At 36.2% G+C, this 25,249-nt stretch overlaps 1 protein-coding gene across 1 annotated transcript; it reads left to right on the top strand.

Annotated features, from left to right (window-relative positions):
- Window positions 1-1,419: 1,419 nt before the first annotated feature.
- On the top strand, window positions 1,420-3,720 carry LOC141654845 (uncharacterized). The gene has a single exon (XM_074461961.1). It carries the CDS (start codon window positions 1,420-1,422, stop codon window positions 3,718-3,720), a length of 2,301 nt encoding a protein of 766 aa, XP_074318062.1.
- Window positions 3,721-25,249: the final 21,529 nt, after the last annotated feature.

The raw sequence follows: 25,249 nt of genomic DNA, 5'->3' as shown, positions 1-25,249 counted from the left end.
AAGGACAAATGAACAAGGAGAAATGGTTCACACAATGAGTCACAAGGACTAAAGATTAAGGACAAATGGTTTAAAAACCGAATCACATGGACTAAAGAACAAGGAAAATTGGTTCACACAACGAGTCACTAGGACTAATGAACAAGGACAAATGTTTCACACAATGAGTCACAAGGACTAAAATACAAGGACAAATGGCTCACACAAATGAACAAGGACAAATGAACAACGACAAATGAACAAGGACAAATGGTTTTCACAACGAGTCACAAGGACTAAAGATTAAGGACAAATGGTTTAAACAAACAGTCACATGGACTAAAGAACAAGGACAAATAGTTCACACAACGAGTCACAAGGACTAAAGATTAAGGAGAAATAGCTTAAATAACGAGTCACAAGGACTAATGAACAGCGACAAATGTTTCACACAACGAGTCACAAGGACTAAAGAACAAGGACAAAAGGTTCACACAAGGAGTCACTAGGACTAATGAACAAGGACAAATGTTTCACATAATGAGTCATAAGGACTAAAATACAAGGATAAATGGCTCACACAAATGAACAAAGACAAATGAACAAGGACGAATGGTTTTCACAACGAGTCACAAGCACTGAAGAACACATGGTTTAAACAAACAATCACATGGACTAAACAACAAGGACAAATAGTTCACACAACGAGTCACAAGGACTAAAGATGAAGGAGAAATAGTTCACACAAGGACTAATGAACAAGGACAAATCTTTCACACAACGAGGCACAAGTACTAAAGAACAAGAAAAAATGGTTCACACAATGAGTCACAAGGACTAATGAACAGGGAAAAATGTTTCACACAACGAGTCACAGGACTAAAGAACAATGACAAATGTTTCACACAAGGACTAAAGAACAACGATTCACTAGGACTAATGAACAAGGACAAATGGTTCACACATCGAGTCACAAGGACAAATGAACAAGGAGAATTGGTTCACACAAGGAGTCACAAGGACTAAAGATTAATGACAAATGGTTTAAACAACAACTCACATGGACTAACGAACAAGGAAAAATGGTTCACACAACGAGTCACAAGGACTAATGAACAAGGACAAATGTTTCACACAACGAGTCACAATGACGAAAGATTAAGGACAAATGGTTTAAACAACGAGTCACATGGACTAAAGAACACGGAAAAATGGTTCACACAACGAGTCACAAGGACTAAAGATTAAGGAGAAATAGTTCTCGTTCTGAATCAGACAGTGCAATAAACCGTTCAAATCGTATAAAATCCACAATCAGACAGTTCTCAGCACTGTCCAGTTTTATTAATTCCGCTGCAACTCTAACGAATTTTATTCTTTTGAGTAATTTTCGTATCATTTGGCATCAGAGAACAGGTTTGTTGATCCAAGACGGTGATCATGGATTTTAATGATCCAAATTTTCTTCAAAATCTCCAAGAGGCTTTAAAGAACATCAACTTTACCCCAGGACAACGTATGCAACCACGGAGAGAACCGGTCAAGTACATGGATGAGTTCAAAATCAATGAACTTCCGGAGTTTGTTGGTGGTACGGATCCCGAGGAATATTTTGAATGGGAAAGACAGATGGAGAGGATGTTCGACTTCAAGGACATTGATGATGAGAAGCGTTGCAAATATGCAATCTTGAAGCTACGCAAGAACGCATCTTTATGGTATGAAAGTTTGAAGGCTGCTAGGGCACGTGAAGGGAAGGAAAAGCTAGCTTCATGGGAGTCTTTAAAACGTAAGCTACGAAAGAGGTTTGTTCCCAAAACTCATAACATTGATTTATATCGTAAATTGGCTGAATTAATGCAAGGGAGCTTGAGTATTGCCGATTATATTGCTGAATTTGAAAGAATAACCCTTATGAGTGAAGTAGAGGAGATTGAGGAACAAAAGATGGCTCGTTTCTTTCGAGGGTTAAACCTTAATATTGCTCATGCGGTCGAGATGCACCCTTATTCTTCCTTCGATATGTTATGTGATCTTTGTATCAAGGCGGAAGGGCAAAATAAGGCTAAACGTGCTAATGTGAGTAACTCATCGAAAGTTAATCCTTGGAGTAAACCTGATTTGTCTAAGAATATGGGAGCTAGTTCGAGTTCTAATTCGAAACCTACTGTTCCAGTAACACCAGTCGCTCAAACAGTTCATAAGACTGTTCAGACTCCTAAAGAAAAGAGTTTGGCTACTGTTCGTTGTTTTAAGTGTCAAGGTTTTGGACACTTTCAGAATGCTTGTCCTAACAAAAGAAATATTACATTGCGAGAGGCCGTGGAAGTTCGTGATGAATTATTTGAAGAAGACAACGAAGATGGATTGTTTCTAATGAATGAAGCCGAGGAAGGAGAGGTAGATTTTGAGCCTTATGAACCACCTATGTATGATACTAATCTTGTTCTACGACGTACTTTGCAAACTAATACAGAGCCTATTACAACGGAGCAACGAGACCAGATTTTTCATACAAAGTGTCAAGTGAAAGACAAGTGGTGTAGTGTGATTATTGACAGAGGAAGTTGCACGAATGTGGCTTCAACGGAGATGGTAGATAAATTGGCACTCGTTACTATGGTACATCCTAAACCTTATAATTTACATTGGCTTGATGATGGTAGCAAGGTGAAAGTTACAAGGCAGGTACGTGTTGGTTTTACAATGGGTTCTTATAAGGACGAGGTGCTTTGTGACGTTATTCCTATGGATGCTTGTCATATTCTCTTAGGACGTCCTTGGCAATTTGATCGTAATGTTAATCACAATGGAAGAAGTAATGAATATTCTTTATTGGTGAATGGCAAGAAGATAGTATTGCGTCCTATGTCCCCGGAAGCAATTCGAGCTATGCACGCAAAGAAGGGTAAGAAACCAAGTTTATCTATGTTTGCTAGTGAACGAGAGGTGGAGCAAGCTATTGATTATGGTGAAACAGTATATGCATTGGTCTCAAGTGAAAGTCCTACAAAGACCATCACAACAAGTCATGAAGATGGAATACTTAAAGAACTATTGCACGAGTTTAAGGATGTTTTCCCCAAAGATGTACCCCCAGGTTTGCCTCCTATTCGTGGAATTGAACATCAAATTGATCTCGTACCAGGTGCTCCTCTTCCTAACAAGGCCGCTTATCGTAGTAATCCCGAGGAGACCAAGGAGTTACAACGTCAAATTGAAGAACTCATGGAGCGTGGCTATGTTCGTGAAAGTATGAGCCCTTGTGTCGTTCCCGCATTGCTTGTACCTAAAAAGGATGGGACGTGGAGGATGTGCATCGATAGTAGAGCGGTAAATAATATCACTATCAAATATAGCTTTCCTATTCCAAGACTTGATGATATGTTAGATGAGCTTCATGGTTCGGTCATATTTTCAAAAATCGATTTGAGGAGTGGTTATCATCAGATTCGAATGCGTGAAGGTGATGAATGGAAGACCGCGTTCAAAACGAAGCATGGTTTATATGAGTGGTTGGTAATGCCATTCGGTCTCACTAATGCCCCAAGTACTTTTATGAGATTAATGAATGAAGTTTTGAAACCATTCTTGGGACGTTTTGTTGTCGTCTACTTGGACGATATTCTAATTTATAGTAAGAGCATCCAGGAGCATTTTGAACACTTACGGGCAGTGTTTGAAACACTTCAAAAAAGCAATGACTATATGGTAAGGCCGAGAAGTGTACATTCTTGGTAGATAACGTGATGTTCTTGGGTTATGTTGTCTCGAAAGATGGAGTATCGGTTGATCAAACAAAGATAGAGGCTATTCGTTCTTGGCCAAGTCCTAAAACAGTAACCAAGGTTAGATCTTTTCATGGACTTGCTTCCTTCTATCGACGTTTTATTCGTGATTTTAGTACCGTTACTACTCCTATTACGGAGTGTATGAAGAAAGGCACATTCCATTGGAGCGAGGCTGCCCAAGGGGCTTTTGAAACAATTAAAAAGAAGCTATGTGAAGCTCCCGTGTTAGCATTACCCGACTTCTCACAACCTTTCGAAGTCGAATGCGATGCTAGTGGTGTAGGGATTGGAGCTGTTCTTATTCAAAATAAGCGACCCATTGCTTATTTCTCGGAGAAGTTAGGAGGAGCTCGACTTAATTATTCAACCTATGACAAGAAATTTTATGCTATTGTTAGGGCTCTTAATCATTGGAGTCATTATCTTCGTCCTAGTCACTTTATTTTACACTCGGATCATGAATCATTAAAACATATACATGGGCAACAAAAGTTGAATCCGAGGCATGCTAAGTGGGTTGAATTCCTACAATCATTTTATTTTTCATCGAAGTATAAGGATGGTAAGAGTAACGTTGTGGCAGATGCTCTTTCACGCCGTTATTCATTATTATCTACACTTGAAGTTCGTTTGCTAGGTTTTGAGACCTTGAAAGATTACTATATTGAAGATATTGATTTTGGAAAGATTTACAAGGAATGTCAAGATGGTTCATTCAAAGAATTCGTGATTCAAGACGGATTCCTCTTCAAAGGTAATCTTCTTTGTGTACCTAAGCATTCGGTTCGTGAATTATTGGTGCGTGAAGCACATGGAGGTGGGTTAGCTGATCATTTTGGTGTGCAAAAGACATTGGATGTATTGAAGGAACTTTTTCATTGGCCAAAGATGCAAGGAGATGTATACAACATTGTGAGCAAGTGTGTGACTTGTCATCTTATGAAAAGCAAGTTCAAGCCCGGAGAATACACCCCATTGCCAATTCCAATTAGACCATGGGAAGATGTGTCGATGGATTTCATTGTTGCTTTGCCTCGCACTCAACGAGGTAAGGATGCTATCATGGTAGTAGTTGATCGTTTCTCCAAGATGGCGCATTTTGTGGCTTGTAACAAGGCGGATGACGCAAGCAATGTGGCTAATTTGTATTACAAGGAGATCGTTCGTCTACATGGAATACCAAAGACAATAGTTTCTGATCGTGATTCGAAATTTTTGAGTTACTTTTGGAACACGTTATGGAGGAAGGTTGGAACAAAGCTCTTGTTTAGTACTTCACACCATCCTCAAACAGATGGGCAAACTGAAGTTACTAATCGTATTCTTGGAACTATTTTGCGAGGATTGGTAAGCAAGACTCAAAAGGATTGGGATTTAAAATTATCACATGCCGAGTTCGCTTACAATCGTTCTCCCACGTTTGCAACAACTCACTCTCCATTTGAGGTTGTTTATGGTTTGAATCCTTACTTACCGTTAGACTTGATACCGTTACCTAAAGATGAATTGGTGCATAAGGATGCGGAGTCAAAATTGAAGTCTATGATCAAGTTGCATGAACAGGTAAGGGAACGGATCAAAACCGTTAATGAGGCTTACAAGAAGAAATCAAACAAACATAGGAAGCCAAGGCTTTTTAATCCAGGAGATTTGGTATGGTTACATTTGAGGAAAGAAAGGTTCCCTAGCAAGAGGAAGAACAAATTAATGCCAAGGGCCGAAGGACCTTACAAAGTGATCGAGAAAGTGAATGATAATGCATACAAGATCGAACTTCCAGGAGACTATGGAGTACATGCTACATTTAATGTCGGCGATCTATCTCCATACCTTGACGATGATGGGATTTCTGAATTGAGGACAATTCCTTTCAAAGGGGGAGGGGATGATACGATATTGATTGCTGAGGAAGTTAACTTAGATTTGGAGCAGTTAAATGAAACAGTCCCTCGGACTGTTCAGATCCATCAGCTATTTGGTGCCAAGTCCGAGTCAGCCAAAGGAGTCGTGTGTTTACTTGGGCTCCAAGTATAGTCTTACCTTGGACGCCAAGCAACAAAGACCGAGTGTGGAGAAGCAAGGAAACGTGCATAGGCAAGCACAAAGTCGGTTGCCATATCTTTCCTTATTTAAGTTTTCCTAATTAGTAGTCTATCCGGTTTTAGGAAAGTTTCCAATTTTCTTAAAATCTGGTTTAGTTAATTATTTCCTTGTTGTTATTTCCTTTAATTATTTTCCCTAAAAGTATTAGGATTATAATAAGGCAAATTAGCCATAGCCTATGTCGAGTAAGATTAGGGAAGTCGATTGTTTCCTTAAGTCCTCTAGGAGTCGGTCTAGCTTAGTATAAATAAGGAGCTATTGTATCCTTATTTCACATCGAAGAATTATCAATAAACTTGCAAAGTTTTCGTTTACATTGTGTAAGCATAGGTTCGACGAGTTTCGTTCCGAATTTCGTTATTGTTTGACGAGTTTTCGAACATTAACACGAGTTATAATCAATAGGTCTTGATTATAATTCACCATTGGTTGAGCTATAGGTCTAGCTCAAGCAAATATCCTTTTATTTTCTTGTCTCGTTTATATTATAAAAAAACACATAAAAATTACTAAGTTCTCGTTCTGAATCAGACAGTGCAATAAACCGTTCAAATCGTATAAAATCCACAATCAGACAGTTCTCAACACTATCCAGTTTTATTAATTCCGCTGCAACTCTAACGAATTTTATTCTTTTGAGTAATTTTCGTATCAAATGAACAAGGACAAATGTTTCACACAACGAGTCACAAGGACTAAAAACCAAGGACAAATGGCTCACACCACGAGTCACAAGGACAAATGAACAAGGACAAATGGTTTTCACAACGAGCCACAAGGACAAAAGATTAAGGGCAAATGGTTTAAACAACGAGTCACATGGACTAAAGAACAATGACAAATGGTTCACAGAAATAGTCACAAGGATTGAAGAACAAGGACAAATAGTTCACACAACGAGTCACAAGGACTAAAGAACAAGGAAAAATGGTTCACACAACGAGTCACAAGGACTAAAGATTAAGGAGAAATGGTTTAAACAACGAGTCACATGGACTAAAGAACAAGGAAAAATGGTTCACATAATGAGTCACAAGGACTAATGAACAAGGACAAATGGTTCACACAACGAGTCACAAGGACTAAAGATTAAGGACAAATGGTTTAAAATACGAGTCACTAGGACTAAAGAACAAGGACAATTGTTTACACAACGAGTCACAAGGACTAAAGATGAAGGACAAATGGTTTAAACAACGAGTCAAATGGACTAAAGAACACGGAAAAATGGTTCACACAACGAGTCACAAGGACTAAAGATTAAGGAGAAATAGTTCACACAACGAGTCACAAGGACTAAAAACCAAGGACAAATGGCTCACACAACGAGTCATAAGGACAAATGAACAAGGACAAATGGTTTTTACAACGAGCCACAAGGACAAAAGATTAAGGGCAAATGGTTTAAACAACGAGTCACATGGACTAAAGAACAAGGACAAATGGTTCACAGAAAGAGTCACAAGGATTAAAGAACAAGGACAAATAGTTCACACAACGAGTCACAAGGACTAAAGAATAAGGAAAAATGGTTCACAACGAGTCACAAGGACTAAAGATTAAGGAGAAATGGTTTAAACAACGAGTCACATGGACTAAAGAACAAGGAAAAATGGTTCACACAATGAGTCACAAGGACTAATGAACAAGGACAAATGTTTCACACAACGAGTCATAAGGACTAAAGAACAAGGAAAAATGGTTCACACAATGAGTCACAAGGACTAATGAACAAGGACAAATGGTTCACACAACGAGTCACAAGGACTAAATATTAAGGACAAATGGTTTAAAATACGAGTCACTAGGACTAAAGAACAAGGACAATTGTTTACACAACGAGTCACAAGGACTAAAGATGAAGGATAAATGGTTTAAACAATGAGTCACACGGACTAAAGAACATGGAAAAATTGTTCACACAATGAGTCACAAGGACTAAAGATTAAGGAGAAATAGTTCACACAACGAGTCACAAGGACTAATGAACAAGGACAAATCTTTCACACAACGAGGCACAAGTACTAAAGAACAAGGAAAAATGGTTCACACAATGAGTCACAAGGCCTAAAGAACAATGACAAATGGTTCACACAAGGACTAAAGAACAACGATTCACTAGGACTAATGAACAAGGACAAATGGTTCACACATTGAGTCACAAGGACAAATGAACAAGGGGAAATGGTTCACACAACGAGTCACAAGGACTAAAGATTAAGGACAAATGGTTTAAAAAACAACTCACATGGATTAAAGAAGAAGGAAAAATGGTTCCCACAACGAGTCACAAGGACTAAAGAACAAGGACAAGTGTTTCACACAACGAGTCACAAGGACTAAAAAACAAGGACAAATGGCTCACACAATGAGTCACAAGGACAAATAAACAACGACAAATGGTTTTCACAACGAGCCACAAGGACAAAAGATTAAGGGCAAATGGTTTAAACAACGAGTCACAAGGACTAAAGGACAAGGACAAATGGTTCACACAACGAGTCACAAGGATTAAAAAATAAGGTCAAATAGTTCACACAACGAGTCACAAGGACTAAAGAACAAGGAAAAATGGTTCACACAACGAGTCACAAGGACTAAAGATTAAGGAGAAATGGTTTAAACAACGAGTCACATGGACTAAAGAACAAGGAAAAATGGCTCACACAATGAGTCACAAGGACTAATGAACAAGGACAAATGTTTCAGACAACGAGTCATAAGCACTAAAGAACAAGGAAAAATGGTTCACACAAGGACTAATGAACAAGGACAAATGCTTCACACAAAGAGTCACATAGGCAGACTGTTAGGAACATTTTGTCGGGCCTTATGACCGCTTATAGAGTTCTGGCAAATTTATATAGCCTGGTCGCGGCGAGAGCTACTATAGTTTTCTAATGAGTCGATTCTTTTGACTAAAGACTGTTCGCCTAAGATGGCACAGTTTCAGATTAACTTTATTTGTGTTACTACGACCTTCGTAAATGGGGTCAAATGGGCATATTTTGGGTTATGATGGCTGTGGCTAGTCGAAGGGAATGAGTGCGATAGGAATTGTCCACCCCTAGTCAGGGTTATAAAAATATCTCAGGGCCACTCGAGGAGTAATGAACTGGAAATGCGTGGCCACGCTCGGAAGGTATCAATGGTGGATGATTCCGGTCAATCAGTTGTTCTCCAGATCGAGGAAACCACTCTCGATATGATCACTTGCAAGTACGACCTGAAAGACACCTTGTATTGAGTGGGAGATAGTAATAGGACAAGAGAATTGGTGACGCACACTTGTCGAGGACAAGTGGGAGATTGTTGGAATATGTGTCCTCCGACAATAATGAGATCACAACTGTCGATCATGACGATCACATGTTTAAGTCTCATTTTAAGAATACATTTGGGAAGTAATATTTTATTGTCAACTGGTCCACACATATCGGTAATGATTGGCTGACTAGAGTTTGACATTACTGTCGTGCGACGGTGGTGATCAGTTGATCCCCTTAGGTCATACCTAAAGGGTAACACTCTTAATTGATTATTTAATTGATCGTATGACGATACGGGTTAATTAAATTATTTAAAATTGACGGACGATTTTGGAAGTAATATTTACGTATCTCATTATAATTTGATTAAATGAGAAACGGTCTAAGTGATCGAATTGTTTTATTACTTAGATGAAATTATTGTTTAAGGAAACAATTGCATTTGAATGAATAATTTATTATAAATACAAGATGTTGTAATTTATAATTGGTAAAGTGTTTTGGTACAAGTAATTGTGAATTACTAAGTCGATTTTGTACATGACGTATTTTATTAATACGTTGATTTTTAATATGTTAAAAATACATGACAATTTTACATGACTTGTGACATGTGACAAATTGACAAAGATAAAATGGAATCCATTTTATCCCATATGGACCGAAATATGGAGGTAGTATGGTGTTTAAATTATGTTTAATTAATTGAGTGGAAACAACATGATTACACTACCAACACCTAGCCTTGCATGCCTATTTCTTGATTAGAGAATTAAGCCCATGCATTGGCTCCCCAATCCCTCCTTCCACCGGTTTTTGGAAGACCAAATAGAGAGTTTTTCTTTATCATTTTCATTCATTCACAATTCACATGATTTCTAGTGTAAGAAATTAAAAACTCTCTAAGAAAAACTAGAGAAATAAAAACTCCAAATATCATCCTCTCTTGGCCGAAACACAAGAGATAAAACAATAGTTTTGGGTCAATTTTATTTAGATTAATATTGTTCTAGTATTAATAATATTAATCTTTTAAGGGGTTACTTTGGGTATAATTCCTTGGGAGAGATTCTACTCTTGAATCTTTGTTCATCCATTTTAGGAGAGCTCAAGAACAAGTGAGTAGGAGAACTCATTTGTGCCCAATAATCCGAAATTTCCAATGTAAGATTGATGATTTCTTCTCTATATTTACTTATGTTTGCATGCATAAGATCTAATTAATTTTATGACTAAATTAAATTAAAACATATATGAATATGTTGAGTATAATGAGATATAGATTTCTAACAAATGGTTCACACAAGGACTTAAGAACAACGATTCACTAATACTAATGAACAAGGACAAATGGTTCACACAACGAGTCACAAGGAAAAATGAACATGGATAAATGGTTTACACAACAAGACCCAAGGACTAAAGATTAAGGACAAATGGTTTAAAAAACGAGTCACATTGACTAAAGAACAAGGAAAAATGATTCACCCAACGAGTCACAAGGACTAATGAACAAGGACAAATGTTTCACACAACGAGTCATAAGGACTAAAGAACAAGGACAAATTGTTTACACAACGAGTCACAAGGACTAAAGATTAAGGACAAATGGTTTAAACAACGAGTCACATGGACTAAAAAACAAAGAAAAAAAGTTCACACAACGAGTCACAAGGACTAAAGATTAAGGACAAATGATTTAAAAAACGAGTCACATGGACTAAAGAACAAGGAAAAATGGTTCACACAACGAGTCACAAGGACTAATGAACAAGGACAAATGGTTCAAACAACGAGTCACAAGGACTAAAGATTAAGGCAAATGGTTTAAAATACGAGTCACTAGGACTAATGAACAAGGACAAATGGTTCACACAACGAGTCACAAGGACAGATGAACAAGGACAAATGGTTTACACAACGAGTCACAAGGACTAAAGAATAAGGACAAATGGTTTAAACAACGAGTCACATGTACTAAAGAACAAGGAAAAATGGTTCACAAAATGAGTCACAAGGACTAATGAACAAAGACAAATGTTTCACACAACGAGTCACAAGGACTAAAGAACAAGGACAAATGGTTCACAAAAGCACTAAAGAACAACGATTCACTAGGAGTAATGAACAAGGATAAATGGTCCACACATCGAGTCACAAGGACAAATGAACAAGGACAAATGGTTCACACAACGAGTCACAAGAACTAAAGATTAAGGACAAATGGTTTAAAAACCGAATCACATGGATTAAAGAACAAGGAAAAATGTTTCACACAATGAGTCACTAGGACTAATGAACAAGGACAAATGTTTCACACAATGAGTCACAAGGACTAAAATACAAGGACAAATGGCTCACACAAATGAACAAGGAAAAATGATTTTCACAACGAGTCACAAGGACTAAAGATTAAGGACAAATGGTTTAAACAAACAATCACATGGACTAAAGAACAAGGACAAATAGTTCACATAACGAGTCACAAGGCCTAAAGATTAACGAGAAATGGTTCACACAATGAGTCACAAGGACTAATGAACAAGGATAAATCTTTCACACAACGAGGCACAAGGACTAAAGAACAAGGGAAAATGGTTCACACAATGAGTCACAAGGACAAATGAACAGGGAAAAATGATTCACACAACGAATCACAAGGGCTAAAGAACAAGGACAAATGGTTCACAGAAGGACTAAAGAACAACGATTCACTAGGACTAATGAATAAGGAGAAATGGTTTACCCAGTGAGTCACAAGGACAAATGAACAAGGAGAAATGGTTCACACAATGAGTCACAAGGACTAAAGATTAAGGATAAATGGTTTAAAAACTGAATCACTTGGACTAAAGAGCAAGGAAAATTGGTTCACACAACGAGTCACTAGGACTAATGAACATGGACAAATGTTTCACACAATGAGTCACAAGGACTAAAATACAAGGACAAATGGCTCACACAAATGAACAAGGACAAATGAACAACGACAAATGAACAAGGACAAATGGTTTTCACAACGAGTAACAAGGACTAAAGATTAAGGACAAATGGTTTAAGCAAATAGTCACATGGACTAAAGAACAAGGACAAATAGTTCACACAACGAGTCACAAGGACTAAAGATTAAGGAGAAATGGTTTAAATAACGAGTCACAAGGACTAATGAACATGGACAAATGTTTCACACAACGAGTCACAAGGACTAAAGAACAAGGACAAATGGTTCACACAAGGAGTCACTAGGACTAATGAACAACGACAAATGTTTCACACAATGAGTCACAATGACTAAAATACAAGGACAAATGGCTCACGCAAATGAACAAGGACAAATGAACAAGGACAAATGATTTTCACAATGAGTCACAAGGACTAAAGATTAAGGACACATGGTTTAAACAAACAATCACATGGACTAAAGAACAAGGACAAATAGTTCACACAACGAGTCAGAAGGACTAAAGATTAAGGAGAAATAGTTCACACAACGAGTCACAAGGACTAATGAACAAGGACAAATCTTTCACACAACGAGGCACAAGTACTAAAGAACGAGGAAAAATGGTTCACACAATGAGTCACAAGGACTAATGAACAGGGAAAAATGTTTCACACAACGAGTCACAAGGAGTAAAGAACAATGAGAAATGGTTCACATGGACTAAAGAACAAGGAAAAATGGTTCACACAACGAGTCACAAGGACTAATGAACAAGGACAAATGGTTGACACATCGAGTCACAAGGACAAATGAACATGGAGAAATGGTTCACACAACGAGTCACAAGGACTAAAGATTAAGGAGAAATGGTTTTAAACAACAACTCACATGGACTAAAGAACAAGGAAAAATGGTTCCCACAACGAGTTACAAGGACTAATGAACAAGGATAAATGTTTCACACAACGAGTCACAAGGACTAAAACCAAGGACAAATGGCTCACACAACGAGTCACAAGGACAAATGAACAAGGACAAATGGTTTTCACAAGGAGCCACAAGGACAAAAGATTAAGGGCAAATGGTTTAAACAACGAGTCACATGGACTAAAGAACGAGGACAAATGGTTCACACAAAGAGTCACAAGGATTAAAGAACAAGGACAAATAGTTCACACAACGAGTCACAAGGACTAAAGAACAAGGAAAAATGGTTCACACAACGAGTCACAAGGACTAAAGATTAAGGAGAAATGGTTTAAACAACGAGTCACATGGACTAAAGAACAAGGAAAAATGGTTCACACAATGAGTCACAAGGACTAATGAACAAGGACAAATCTTTCACACAACGAGGCACAAGTACTAAAGAACAAGGAAAAATGGTTCACACAATGAGTCACAAGGACTAATGAACAGGGAAAAATGTTTCAGACAACGAGTCACAAGGACTAAAGAACAATGACAAATGGTTCACATGGACTAAAGAACAAGGAAAAATGGTTCACACAACGAGTCACAAGGACTAATGAACAAGGACAAATGGTTCACACATCGAGTCACAAGGACAAATGAACATGGAGAAATGGTTCACACAACGAGTCACAAGGACTAAAGATTAAGGAGAAATGGTTTTAAACAACAACTCACATGGACTAAAGAACAAGGAAAAATGGTTCCCACAACTAGTCACAAGGACTAATGAACAAGGATAAATGTTTCACACAACGAGTCACAAGGACTAAAGATTAAGGAGAAATGGTTTTAAACAACAACTCACATGGACTAAAAACCAAGGACAAATGGCTCACACAACGAGTCACAAGGACAAATGAACAAGGACAAATGGTTTTCACAAGGAGCCACAAGGACAAAAGATTAAGGGCAAATGGTTTAAACAACGAGTCACATGGACTAAAGAACAAGGACAAATGGTTCACACAAAGAGTCACAAGGATTAAAGAACAAGGACAAATAGTTCACACAACGAGTCACAAGGACTAAAGAACAAGGAAAAATGGTTCACACAACGAGTCACAAGGACTAAAGATTAAGGATAAATGGTTTAAACAACGAGTCACATGGACTAAAGAACAAGGAAAAATGGTTCACACAATGAGTCACAAGGACTAATGAACAAGGACAAATGTTCCACACAACGTGTCACAAGGACTAATGAACAAGGACAAATGCTTCACACAAAAAGTCACAAGGACTAAAGAACAAGGACAAATTGTTCACACAAGGACCAAAGAACAATGATTCACTAGGACTAATGAACAAGGACAAATGGTTCACACAACGAGTCACAAGGAAAAATGAACATGGACAAATGGTTTACACAACAAGACCTAAGGACTAAAGATTAACGACAAATGGTTTAAAACACAAGTCACATGGACTAAAGAACAAGGAAAAATGGTTCACACAACGAGTCACAAGAACTAATGAACAAGGACAAATGTTTCACACAACGAGTCATAAGGACTAAAGAATAAGGACAAATTGTTTACACAACGAGTCAGAAGGACTAAAGATTAAGGACAAATGGTTTAAACAACGAGTCACATGGACTAAAGAACACGGAAAAATGGTACACAAAACGAGTCACAAGGACTAACGATTAAGGACAAATGGTTTAAAAAACGAGTCACATGGACTAAAGAACATGGAAAAAATGTTCACACAACGAGTCAAAAGGACTAATGAACAAGGACAAATGGTTCATATAACGAGTCACAAGGACTAAAGATTAAGGACAAATGGTTTAAAATACGAGTCACTAGGACTAAAGAACAAGGACAATTGTTTACACAACGAGTCACAAGGACTAAAGATGAAGGACAAATGGTTTAAACAACGAGTCACATGGACTAAAGATTAAGGAGAAATAGTTCACACAACGTTTCACAAGGACTAATGAACAAGGACAAATCTTTCTCACAACGAGGCACAAGTACTAAGAACAAGGAAAAATGGCTCACTTAATGAGTCACAATTACTAATGAACAGGGAAAAATGTTTCACACATTGAGTCACAAGGACTAAAGAACAATGACAAATGGTTCACACAAGGACTAAAGAACAACGATTCACTAGGACTAATGAACAAGGACAAATGGTTCACACATCGAGTCACAAGGACAAATGAACAAGGAGAAATGGCTCGTCACAAGGACTAAAGATTAAGGACAAATGGTTTAAACAACAACTCACATGGACTAAAGAACAAGGAAAAATGGTTCCCACAACGAGTCACAAGGACTAATGAACAAGGACAAATGTTTCACACAACGAGTCACAAGGACTAAAAAAAAGGACAAATGGCTCACACAACGAGTCACAAGGACAAATGAACAAGGACAAATGAACAAGGGCAAATGGTTTTCACAACGAGCCACAAGGACAAAAGATTAAGGGCACATGGTTTAAACAACGAGTCACATGGACTAAAGAATAAGGACAAATGGTTCACACAACGAGTCACAAGGATTAAAGAACAAGGTCAAATAGTTCACACAACGTGTCACAAGGACTAAAGAACAAGGAAAAATGGTTCACACGTACAACGAGTCACAAGGACTAAAGATTAAGTAGAAATGGTTTAAACAACGAGTCACATGGACTAAAGAACAAGAAAAAATGGTTCACACAATGAGTCACAAGGACTAATGAATAAGGACAAATGTTTCACACAACGAGTCATAAGGACTAAAGAACAAGGAAAAATGGTTCACCTAACGAGTCACAAGGACTAATGAACAAGGACAAATGCTTCACACAAAGAGTCACAAGGACTAAAGAACAAGGACAAATGGTTCACACAAGGACCAAAGTACAACGATTCTCTAGGATTAATGAACAAGGAGAAATGGTTCACACAACGAGTCACAAGGAAAACTGAACATGGACAAATGGTTTACACAACAAGACCCAAGGTCTAAAGATTAAGGACCAATGGTTTACACAACAAGACCCAAGGACTAAAGATTAAGGACAAATGGTTTAAAAAATGAGTCACATGGACTAAAGAACAAGGAAAAATGGTTCACACAACGAGTCACAAGGACTAATGAACAAGGACAAATGTTTCACACAACGAGTCATAAGGACTAAAGAACAAGGACAAATTGTTTACACAACGAGTCACAAGGACTAAAGATTAAGGACAAATGGTTTAAACAACGAGTCACATGGTTTAAAAAACACGGAAAAATGGTTCACACAACGAGTCACAAGGACTAAAGATTAAGGACAAATGGTTTAAAAAATGAGTCACATGGACTAAAGAACAAGGGAAAATGGTTCACTCAACGAGTCACAAGGACTAATGAACAAGGACAAATGGTTCAAACAACGAGTCACAAGGACTAAAGATTAAGGACAAATGGTTTAAAATACGAGTCACTAGTGCAGCAGGAGCCACTGACCAGGACACCTCACATCAGCAAGCAAGCCAAGGCAACACCACACCCATCTCAGGAACCAGCCAAACTGAGCTAAGTTTAGTGGCCAATAAGTATGAGTACAGGCCCAACCATCAGCTGCCACCATGGCCAGCAGGTTGGTCGGTGAATTAGGTTCAGAAAAGTCCTAGGGGTCCAAGGAAAAATCACAATGCAAGTCCCAGAAACCCAAGCTGGACAGATCTGCAGCAAATGACAAACAACAAAAGCACTCAAAGAACTTTTGGCTTGTCTCAACATCTACCAGATACAACCTAGAACCAATTTTAATGCCAAGGACTCAATCATTTCGTCCTTAAGTGCCTACATTCAACAGAAAAGCCAGCAATGCAGCAAAGGACCACAGCCCGTCACTGTCACCTGCATTTCTCTTTTGTTTTCATTCCAGTTTACGATTAAGAGCTTTTAAACCGTTGTAATATTGTATTTGGACTCTTACCAGCATGTGTGGAAGGATCCTGGCCCTTGGATGTAGTTTTCTTTCAAGTTTGTAACCTAAAAGGGCCTATATAAGGACCTCAACTCAGACTGTTGTAACACAGCTGATTTATGAATGAAACCTGAGAATTATCTCAAATTTAAACCTCTTAATCTTGTGCTTAGTCTGTAGATTAGAGTCAGGCTTGATAATTACCTGTGCTTAGACTGTGGTTATTGATTAATTACCTGTTAGTAGAGTCTAAACTTTGGTTTGCTGGTTTGGTTGTTGTATTTGTCTAAACCCTTGGACATTACACTGCAAATTCGTAATCAGAGCAAGGTCATAACACAATTCCATCTTGTGTTAGTCTTGGGAAACGAAAGCAAGTTCATTCTACCCTAACTACAACAAAACCACAAAAAATAACCCATGAGTGAAGAGAGATTTACTGGCATTGAGGCCAGGGTGGAGCAGATAGCAGGAAGGATTAATGACTTGGTAAATGTTGTTAACACTCTTGCAGAAGGGATTCCTAACCATGATCCAAGGAGGCCACCCCACAGAGGCAGAGGCAGGGGTAGGGGCTTTGTTGGAGCAGGAAGAGGACAACAATACTACCAAGATCAAGAGGAAGATATCTCAGATACTGATGAATCTATGGCAGAGGGCATCTACATGGAAAGCGACAAAGATATAAAGGTAGAAATCCCTGATTTCCATGGTAGTCTAAACCCTGAAGATTTATTAGACTGGATTAGAACTGTTGAGAGAGTCTTTGAATTTAAAGGATATACTGATAGGAAAGCTTTCAAAGTTTCTTTCCTTAAATTCAAAGTGAAGGAAATGTAGATTCATATACATATTAACATACTCATATATGTCTAATTAATTTGTCATAAAATTAAATACGGATTTTATGCATGCAAACATTAAAACAAATAGAGTAGAAATCATGTTCTTACATTGTTGATTTCGGTTTTATGGGCACAAGAGAGATCACCTTTCTCTTCTTGTTCTTGAGCTATTCCAATGGATGAACAAGATCTAAGAATAAGATCTCTCCCCAAGCTTTATACCCAAGGCTTAACACTTAATCTAATTAATATTATGAATACTAGTATAATATTAATCTAGTAGAAAAATGACCCAAAATTATTATACATACTTAATAATTTCGGCTATATGGGAGAGAAGAAGAAGAGAGAGTTTTTGTCTCTCTAGAAATCTTATATTTTGATGAGTAAAAGAATGAATAAGCATACACTACCTCTTAGTGAATATTAGGCAAAATAAGAAAAACAAACTCAAGTGTTTTTCCTTCCCAAAACCGGTGGGAGTGGAGGAAGGAAAGAGCCAATGCATGAAATTGTTGCTCTTAACAATGTTCATAGGCTTGCATGGCTAGATTACTTTATAATCATTATGTTTTCTTATTTAAAATATAAACACAATATTAAGTCCATTCCCCTCTTATTTTCGGCACTTTACATAACATGGTGTCCACATTATTTTTGTCAATTGTCTATATGTTACATGTCACATGTCACATATATTTGTTATGTAATTTTTAACATATTAAAAATCAACGTATTATCAAAAATACGTCACATACAAAAATTGACTTAGTAATTTCACAATTACTCGTACCAAAATATTTTACCACTTTATAAATCACAACAGTTTGTATTTATAATAATTCATTCAATTCAATTGTTACATTAAACAATTATTTCATCCGAGTAATGATACAATTCAATTACTTGGACCGTATCTCATTTAATCACATTTCAATTTGATACGTAAATTTTACTTCCAAAATCGCCTAGTCAATTTTCAAGTAATTTAATCAACTCGTAACGTTATACGATTAATTAAATAATCAATTAAGTGTATTGCCCTTTAGGTATGACCTAGGGGGTCAACTGATCACCACCGTCACACGACAGTAATGTCAAACTCTAGTCAGCCAATCATTACCGATATATGTTGACCAGTTGACAGTAACAATATTACTTCCCAATTGTATTCTTAAAATGAGATTTAGTAATGATATTTAAATCATGTGATCGCACTATTGTTGAGGACACATTTCCCAACAATCTCCCACTTGTCCTCGACAAGTGTGCGTCACCAATTCTCTTGTCCTATTAGTATCTCCCACTCAATGCAAGGTGTCTTTCAGGTCGTACTTGCAAGTGATCATATCGAGAGTGGTTTCCTCGATCTGGAGAATAACTGATTGACCGGACTTATCTATCATAGATACTTTCCGAGCGTGGCCACGCATTTCCAGTTCATTACTCCTCGAGTGGCCCTGAGATATTGTTTTAACCCTGACAAGGGGATGGACAATTCCTATCGCACTCATTCCCTTCGACTAGCCACAGCCATCATAACCCAAAATATGCCCATTTGACCCCATTTACGAAGGTCGTAGTAACACAAATCAAAGTTAATCTGAAACTGAGCCATCTTAGGTGAATAGTCTTTAGTCAAGAGAATCGACTCATTAGAATACTATAGCAGCTCTCGCCACGACCAGGCTATATAAATTTGCCAGAACTCTATAAGCGGTCATAAGGCCCGACAAGGTGTTCCTAACATCTGCCTATGTGATCGACTAGTCATCTCACATGACTGTATGGCACTTGAACTTGCCATCAATCGCATCACACTCTAGTCACTTCGAGACGTCACCTCATACAAGTGACTATGGGCGAATACAATGCTAATCCGTGTTCACTTTAACGGGGTTCAATTGTCTCTACAACCCGTTTGGATGTAACAAAGTATAATAAAAGAGTTTTAAAGTAAAACTCGAACGACAAATGCGATTATCACATATGAATAGTCAATGCCTGATTACTATTTCATATTCTATAATCTAATTTGATCTTGTACGTAGTTGTCCATTTCAATTCAATTGAAATGACATGACTCATCATGTTTAGCCTTTGAGAAGGCTTTGGTTAGTAGGTTTTATCAACTTCTTTTACCTTACTCAACCTTACTACATACTCGTTTTCCTTTGTAATGTATACATTTGCATTACAAAACTTTCTGAGTACGTGTCGAGATCCAATCAAGACATAGGCTTTCTAGCCTAAGAATAGCTCCCACTTGTTTTCACGGTGCGTGGGACTCATCCTTCTTGCACATCTCATGATCGCAAGTGTACTCAATTTCCGTTTATAAATATCTCTCATTGTTCTTTATTGCCTAGAACGATTCTAGAAAATCTACTTCTTAATTATCATTGCCACAATGGTATCTTAACCATCCTAATGTGTTTTGATTATGGTTTTGTCGGAAACCATGCGCAATCTCAATTGTCAATTGTCACTTGTGTAACACCCTTACACAATATTGCATCATAAACACTTTGCATTATAGCCTTAATGCTTCTGCAAGCACTTAAGGGTAATCTTTATAGCTTACTTGGTAATGATTACTTAAATTCGATTTTGAAAACAATTCATCATACTCAAAGCATATGAAGTGTTATACATCATTTCTTTTTAATTGATTCGGCAGCGGAAGCAAATGGAATCAATCAAATATGTTCAATTTAATTGAACTAGTCATGAATCTTATCAACATAAGAAGACGCTAATATCATGTGGATTTATCTTCATAAATCCGGACATTCAAGATGTATTATATTACTCCAAAAGTCTTAAATCATTCTTAATGATCAATATGTCATCCACATATCGGACTAATTAAAATTTCCGTAACTCCCACTAAACTCCATGTATAAACACAACTTCTCGATTTATCGAGAAATGTTTTATCACATGATCAAAATGTTGATTCTAACTCATTGATGTCCTACTTAAGACCCTCTCTTAAGTTTCACATTATCTTAGGATTGCAAGAATCTACTAAACTCAAGACATGTATTGAATACATTCCTTCTATTGAAGAAGTGGGTTTTAGATTTACTCGCTATGTATTTCATAACCTCATAATGAAACACAATCCCTAAGAAGATCCAAATAGACTTAAGCATTTCAATTAGTGCAAAAACCCTTTGTCACTAATCAACCAATCTTGCTTTGAAATATCTCTTTATTAGTGCAAAACCCTTTGCAACTAATCAAGCCTTTTTATTTCGGATTTTCATGGCTCTAAGCCTTAGATTGAGTTGTGACTTAAACACTCTTATGTAAGTCATATGTTCATTACTTTCTAGAAGTAATCAACTTGAATCAAACAATTTCTTTTGTAAGTTATAAGCTCTTTACTTTCTTAAAAGTAGCATGAATTCATCATTTTTAACAAGTGACGAATTTAACCTCCTAGGTTTTAAAGAAACAATGTCTTACACAAAACGTCTCATGTAGCCAAGAAAGACCAGTTTCTTGCGACATAACATTCTTTGTGACTTTCTTTGTGGCTCTTGAATAATTTCTCCCACTGTCTTCTAGAAATAAACTTGTATTTTAGAAAGACAGCTTATTGAGCCGCAAACCCGTCGTACTCATGATAATTGAAAGGGAAAAATGAGCATTTGTTTCTTGTGAAAACTTACAAACATGGTACCCTTACCATTTCATATCTCATATGATTCGATTTAGTGAAAAATAATTTAGACAAAAATGATAATATCCCCAAAAGGATCAAGTAACTCAAAGTAACTTGATTGAAATCCAAACCATATCGAATAGCGTTTGATTTCTTATCTAATCACACATTATTCCATAATGCGTGCTAAGAGAGATTAACTTGTGATACTATATCACATTTCCTTTGGCTTATGTCAAAGTCTTCACTTTGATAATCCCATAACGACTAAATCGTGATTCCTTGAACTCTTTGAAATTCTTCAAAGATTTCTCCTTTTACCTTATTAAGTGAACATATTAGCGTCAACTTAAATCGTTGGTAAAAGAAAATGATCAACCTATTTTGGATCGATGATTTACAACCTCGATCTCCTTTTCAACCAAAAGGCACGAGACATCTTGCTTTGAATACAAGATACGCATATACCATTAACAATCTAATGGTTTCAAGAGTACTCGATAACTCTTTGCGTTTATCATTCCAAAATTTAGGGTTTAATCTTGGGTTACCAATTTGAGTCTTACATCATCTTCATGATATATCATTCTAGTTTGGTTTAGAATATAATCACCTTGATGATGGGCTAGCCATACATCAAATCATGGTGTAAAGTGTCACAAAGGTGAAAATCTCTTTTGTATCTTAACAAGTTTATATTCTTATTTAGAGTTTATGCACTTAATTGTCATAATTAAGTACAACTTTAAATCCAAAAACTAGATTGAGTACACAATTACTCTATCTCTCGACATTATTGTTGCTTGTCGTCATATTCTAATCATCCTATGTATCAAGTACAATGATGAAAACCTCCATTGGTTTCTAATATTGACGAAGTAGTACTAGCAAAATTTTATGTTTAATCAAATAAACATTTTAAAGAAGAAGGTCCCATTAGATGTCCCACAACTAACTTGATAATTCTTCAATAATTTGGGGTTGTTTCCTTTCTCGTGTCCAACATTTAAGACAATGGAAACTTTATCGATCGGGATTGATAGGTTTAGTATCGTCATTCTCAACAACTTTACCTTTAACATAACCTTGTATCAATTCCATACTAATTTTACTTCTTTAACCTCGTCCTCATCTTAACGGTTTAAGAGAATGCTCCCACTCATTTCAATGAGTCTTTGCTTTGAGAAGCAAAATTGAATTCATGAAGATTACTCTTCATTTGTTCGTTTTAGTCTTAAAACTTTCATTGAAGTGGTTGCGTTATTTTGGTCAATTACGAATTCTGACAAAACTAATTACCAAAATAATTTATCGCTTCAAAGTACTTAATTCACTTAAGTATATGGAAAACAATCCATTGTAAGTAGAAGTGTTAGTCAAGAATCAAAAACCTGTTTGATAATGAATAACTTTAATCTATACTCTTTACAAGAGATCCTTAGCAATGGTTCATACGAGGTCTTTAGAAGAAAATTCATATTTTGTCTTTAGTTACGATGTTTTAATGGAGATTTGAATCAAAATCGAAATGATATTGTATATGAATTGTGGTAAAGAAATAGAACAATATGATAACGGAATAGAGGAAAACAAAACATTCATCGTTATATTAATACTTGTAAACAAGTATAGCATTTACATAGTGACCTCTACCCAACTATGATAAATGATTCCAAGATCCAAATTCATATTAACTTGGGCACGGGGTAGCCGATGAAACCCTTATCAATATAACTCGGTGGATTAACTCTTTAATCGATTCTACTTTTAGAACTCTCGGTCGATAAAATTACTCTAATATTTATCTATAGCCCAAAACACATCAACAAGGGCACGGGGTAGCCGATGAAACCCTTATCAATTACTTTTGTTGAGTTCAATCCAAATTTCGAATAAATGTGTCCATTATCCAAACCCACATTAACTTAGGCACGGGGTAGCCGATGAAACCCTCATCAACATGAATTCGGTGGATTAACATTTATCACCCACTTCCCCTACGTAACAAGGTTTGTACCCCGGGGTAGCCGAGTGCACTCCCTCGCGAAATAGGTTTTCATGGTTTCTACTATTTGGTAAGGCTATGTCTCAATTAATTGTTTTAGCGAGAGGTCATGTCAATTTATTATCTATCACGTTTTAAGTGAACTAAAGCGGTGAACTACGATAATTCGAATTGACACGGTCGATAAACTCGATAATGTAAGGATGCATGTTAAGTTATGGCGATTTAGCGATGCATGTGACATAAAATAAAATGCAAGCATAAAGATAAAATCCTAGTATGGCCTTTCCTAAAATAGAAAAACTATTAATCTATTACATATTCGGAAACCAACTCCATTGGTCCCTTGAACTTCGGTTGTGGCACGCATCTCGAGGTAACACCGTCTTTATGTATTGCCATTCTTGAAGAAATCCGTCTTTAGGAACTCCGGAATGAATAATATTACATAATAAATTACATAATTTCCTATTATACATTTGTAACTAAAATAAAATAAATCTATTAAATATTACAAAACGGTGATACGAGATCACAATAAAAATTACAACCGAATCGATATTCCCATACATTTCGGGAAATACCAATTAAAATCTAAGGCCATACTAAGTAAAATTACATAATTCAAAATTACATAAATTAAAATTATGACAATCATAAGGAAAATGCAGCATTATAATATGTATAAACATGCTCAATTTTTATGCTAAATCGCCTTTTAATTAGCCAATATCGTATATTACTCGGTTTTTACGGATTTGCGTGATTTCAACATTTTATAATCACAAAAATGCATAAACTCATATTTATGCATAAGTTAATTACCCTAACCTCTTAGGACTCAAAATATAGTCTCCACTAGTAATTTGACCATAATTAACTTTTATTTACAAAATTGTTCATAAAAGGACTAAAATTACAAAAATAAGCTATTTAACTTCAAATAAATCACAAAATTTCAAATAAATTCAAAATTTGAAATTTAAAATTCATGAACATTCTGGAAAAATCCATGACACTCATAATGTTCAAAATCTTAGGTTAAAAATTTCGAAAGTTTTCCGGAAAAACAATGTTGCGGTTTATCGATATTTAATAAAATAATCATAAAAACATGGAAAAATTATTTTCATTAACTTTTCAATTTTAGATCTGAAAAATATAATAAAATGCAACATTTGACGTTTTTCCTAAGTCATAGATTATGTTTTATTAATTTTTCACTAATAATGTCACTATTTATGTCATTTTTCTTCAAAAATTCATAAATCATGCTAAAAGACTTCTTTATAGCCAATTATTTTACACACATCTTGTAAAATTGCATGTGACAACATATAAATTTTCTATGACCAGATTCGAAATTTAACTCATATTAACCTATTTTTCTCTTAAATCCGAATTTAATAATGAAAAATTCATTTTTCGAGCATAACAAGTGCAAAAATTATGAAAATTTACAGGTTATCTCAAAATAATATATGTAACAACATATCCAAAAACCAAGTGAAAATTCGAAGTATAGCTAATTTTCGACCAAAAATGACATTTTTACTCATAAAATCACATTTAAATGTCATTATTATTAAATATGAACAATAAAAATCCGAAAAATTAACCAAAATATCCTAAAACACTTTAGGACCAGAAATATTAACATGCATGTAATTATTTCGTGATATATCATAATAACACAAATTTTACAAGTTTTATTTGTTATTCTTATAACTCGGAAAAACTTTTA

This window comes from Silene latifolia, chromosome 1, assembly GCF_048544455.1.
Source record: "Silene latifolia isolate original U9 population chromosome 1, ASM4854445v1, whole genome shotgun sequence".
Lineage (NCBI taxonomy): Eukaryota > Viridiplantae > Streptophyta > Magnoliopsida > Caryophyllales > Caryophyllaceae > Silene > Silene latifolia.
The sequence above is the reverse complement of the archived record's forward strand: the minus strand, read 5'-3'. Positions and strand labels throughout refer to the sequence as shown.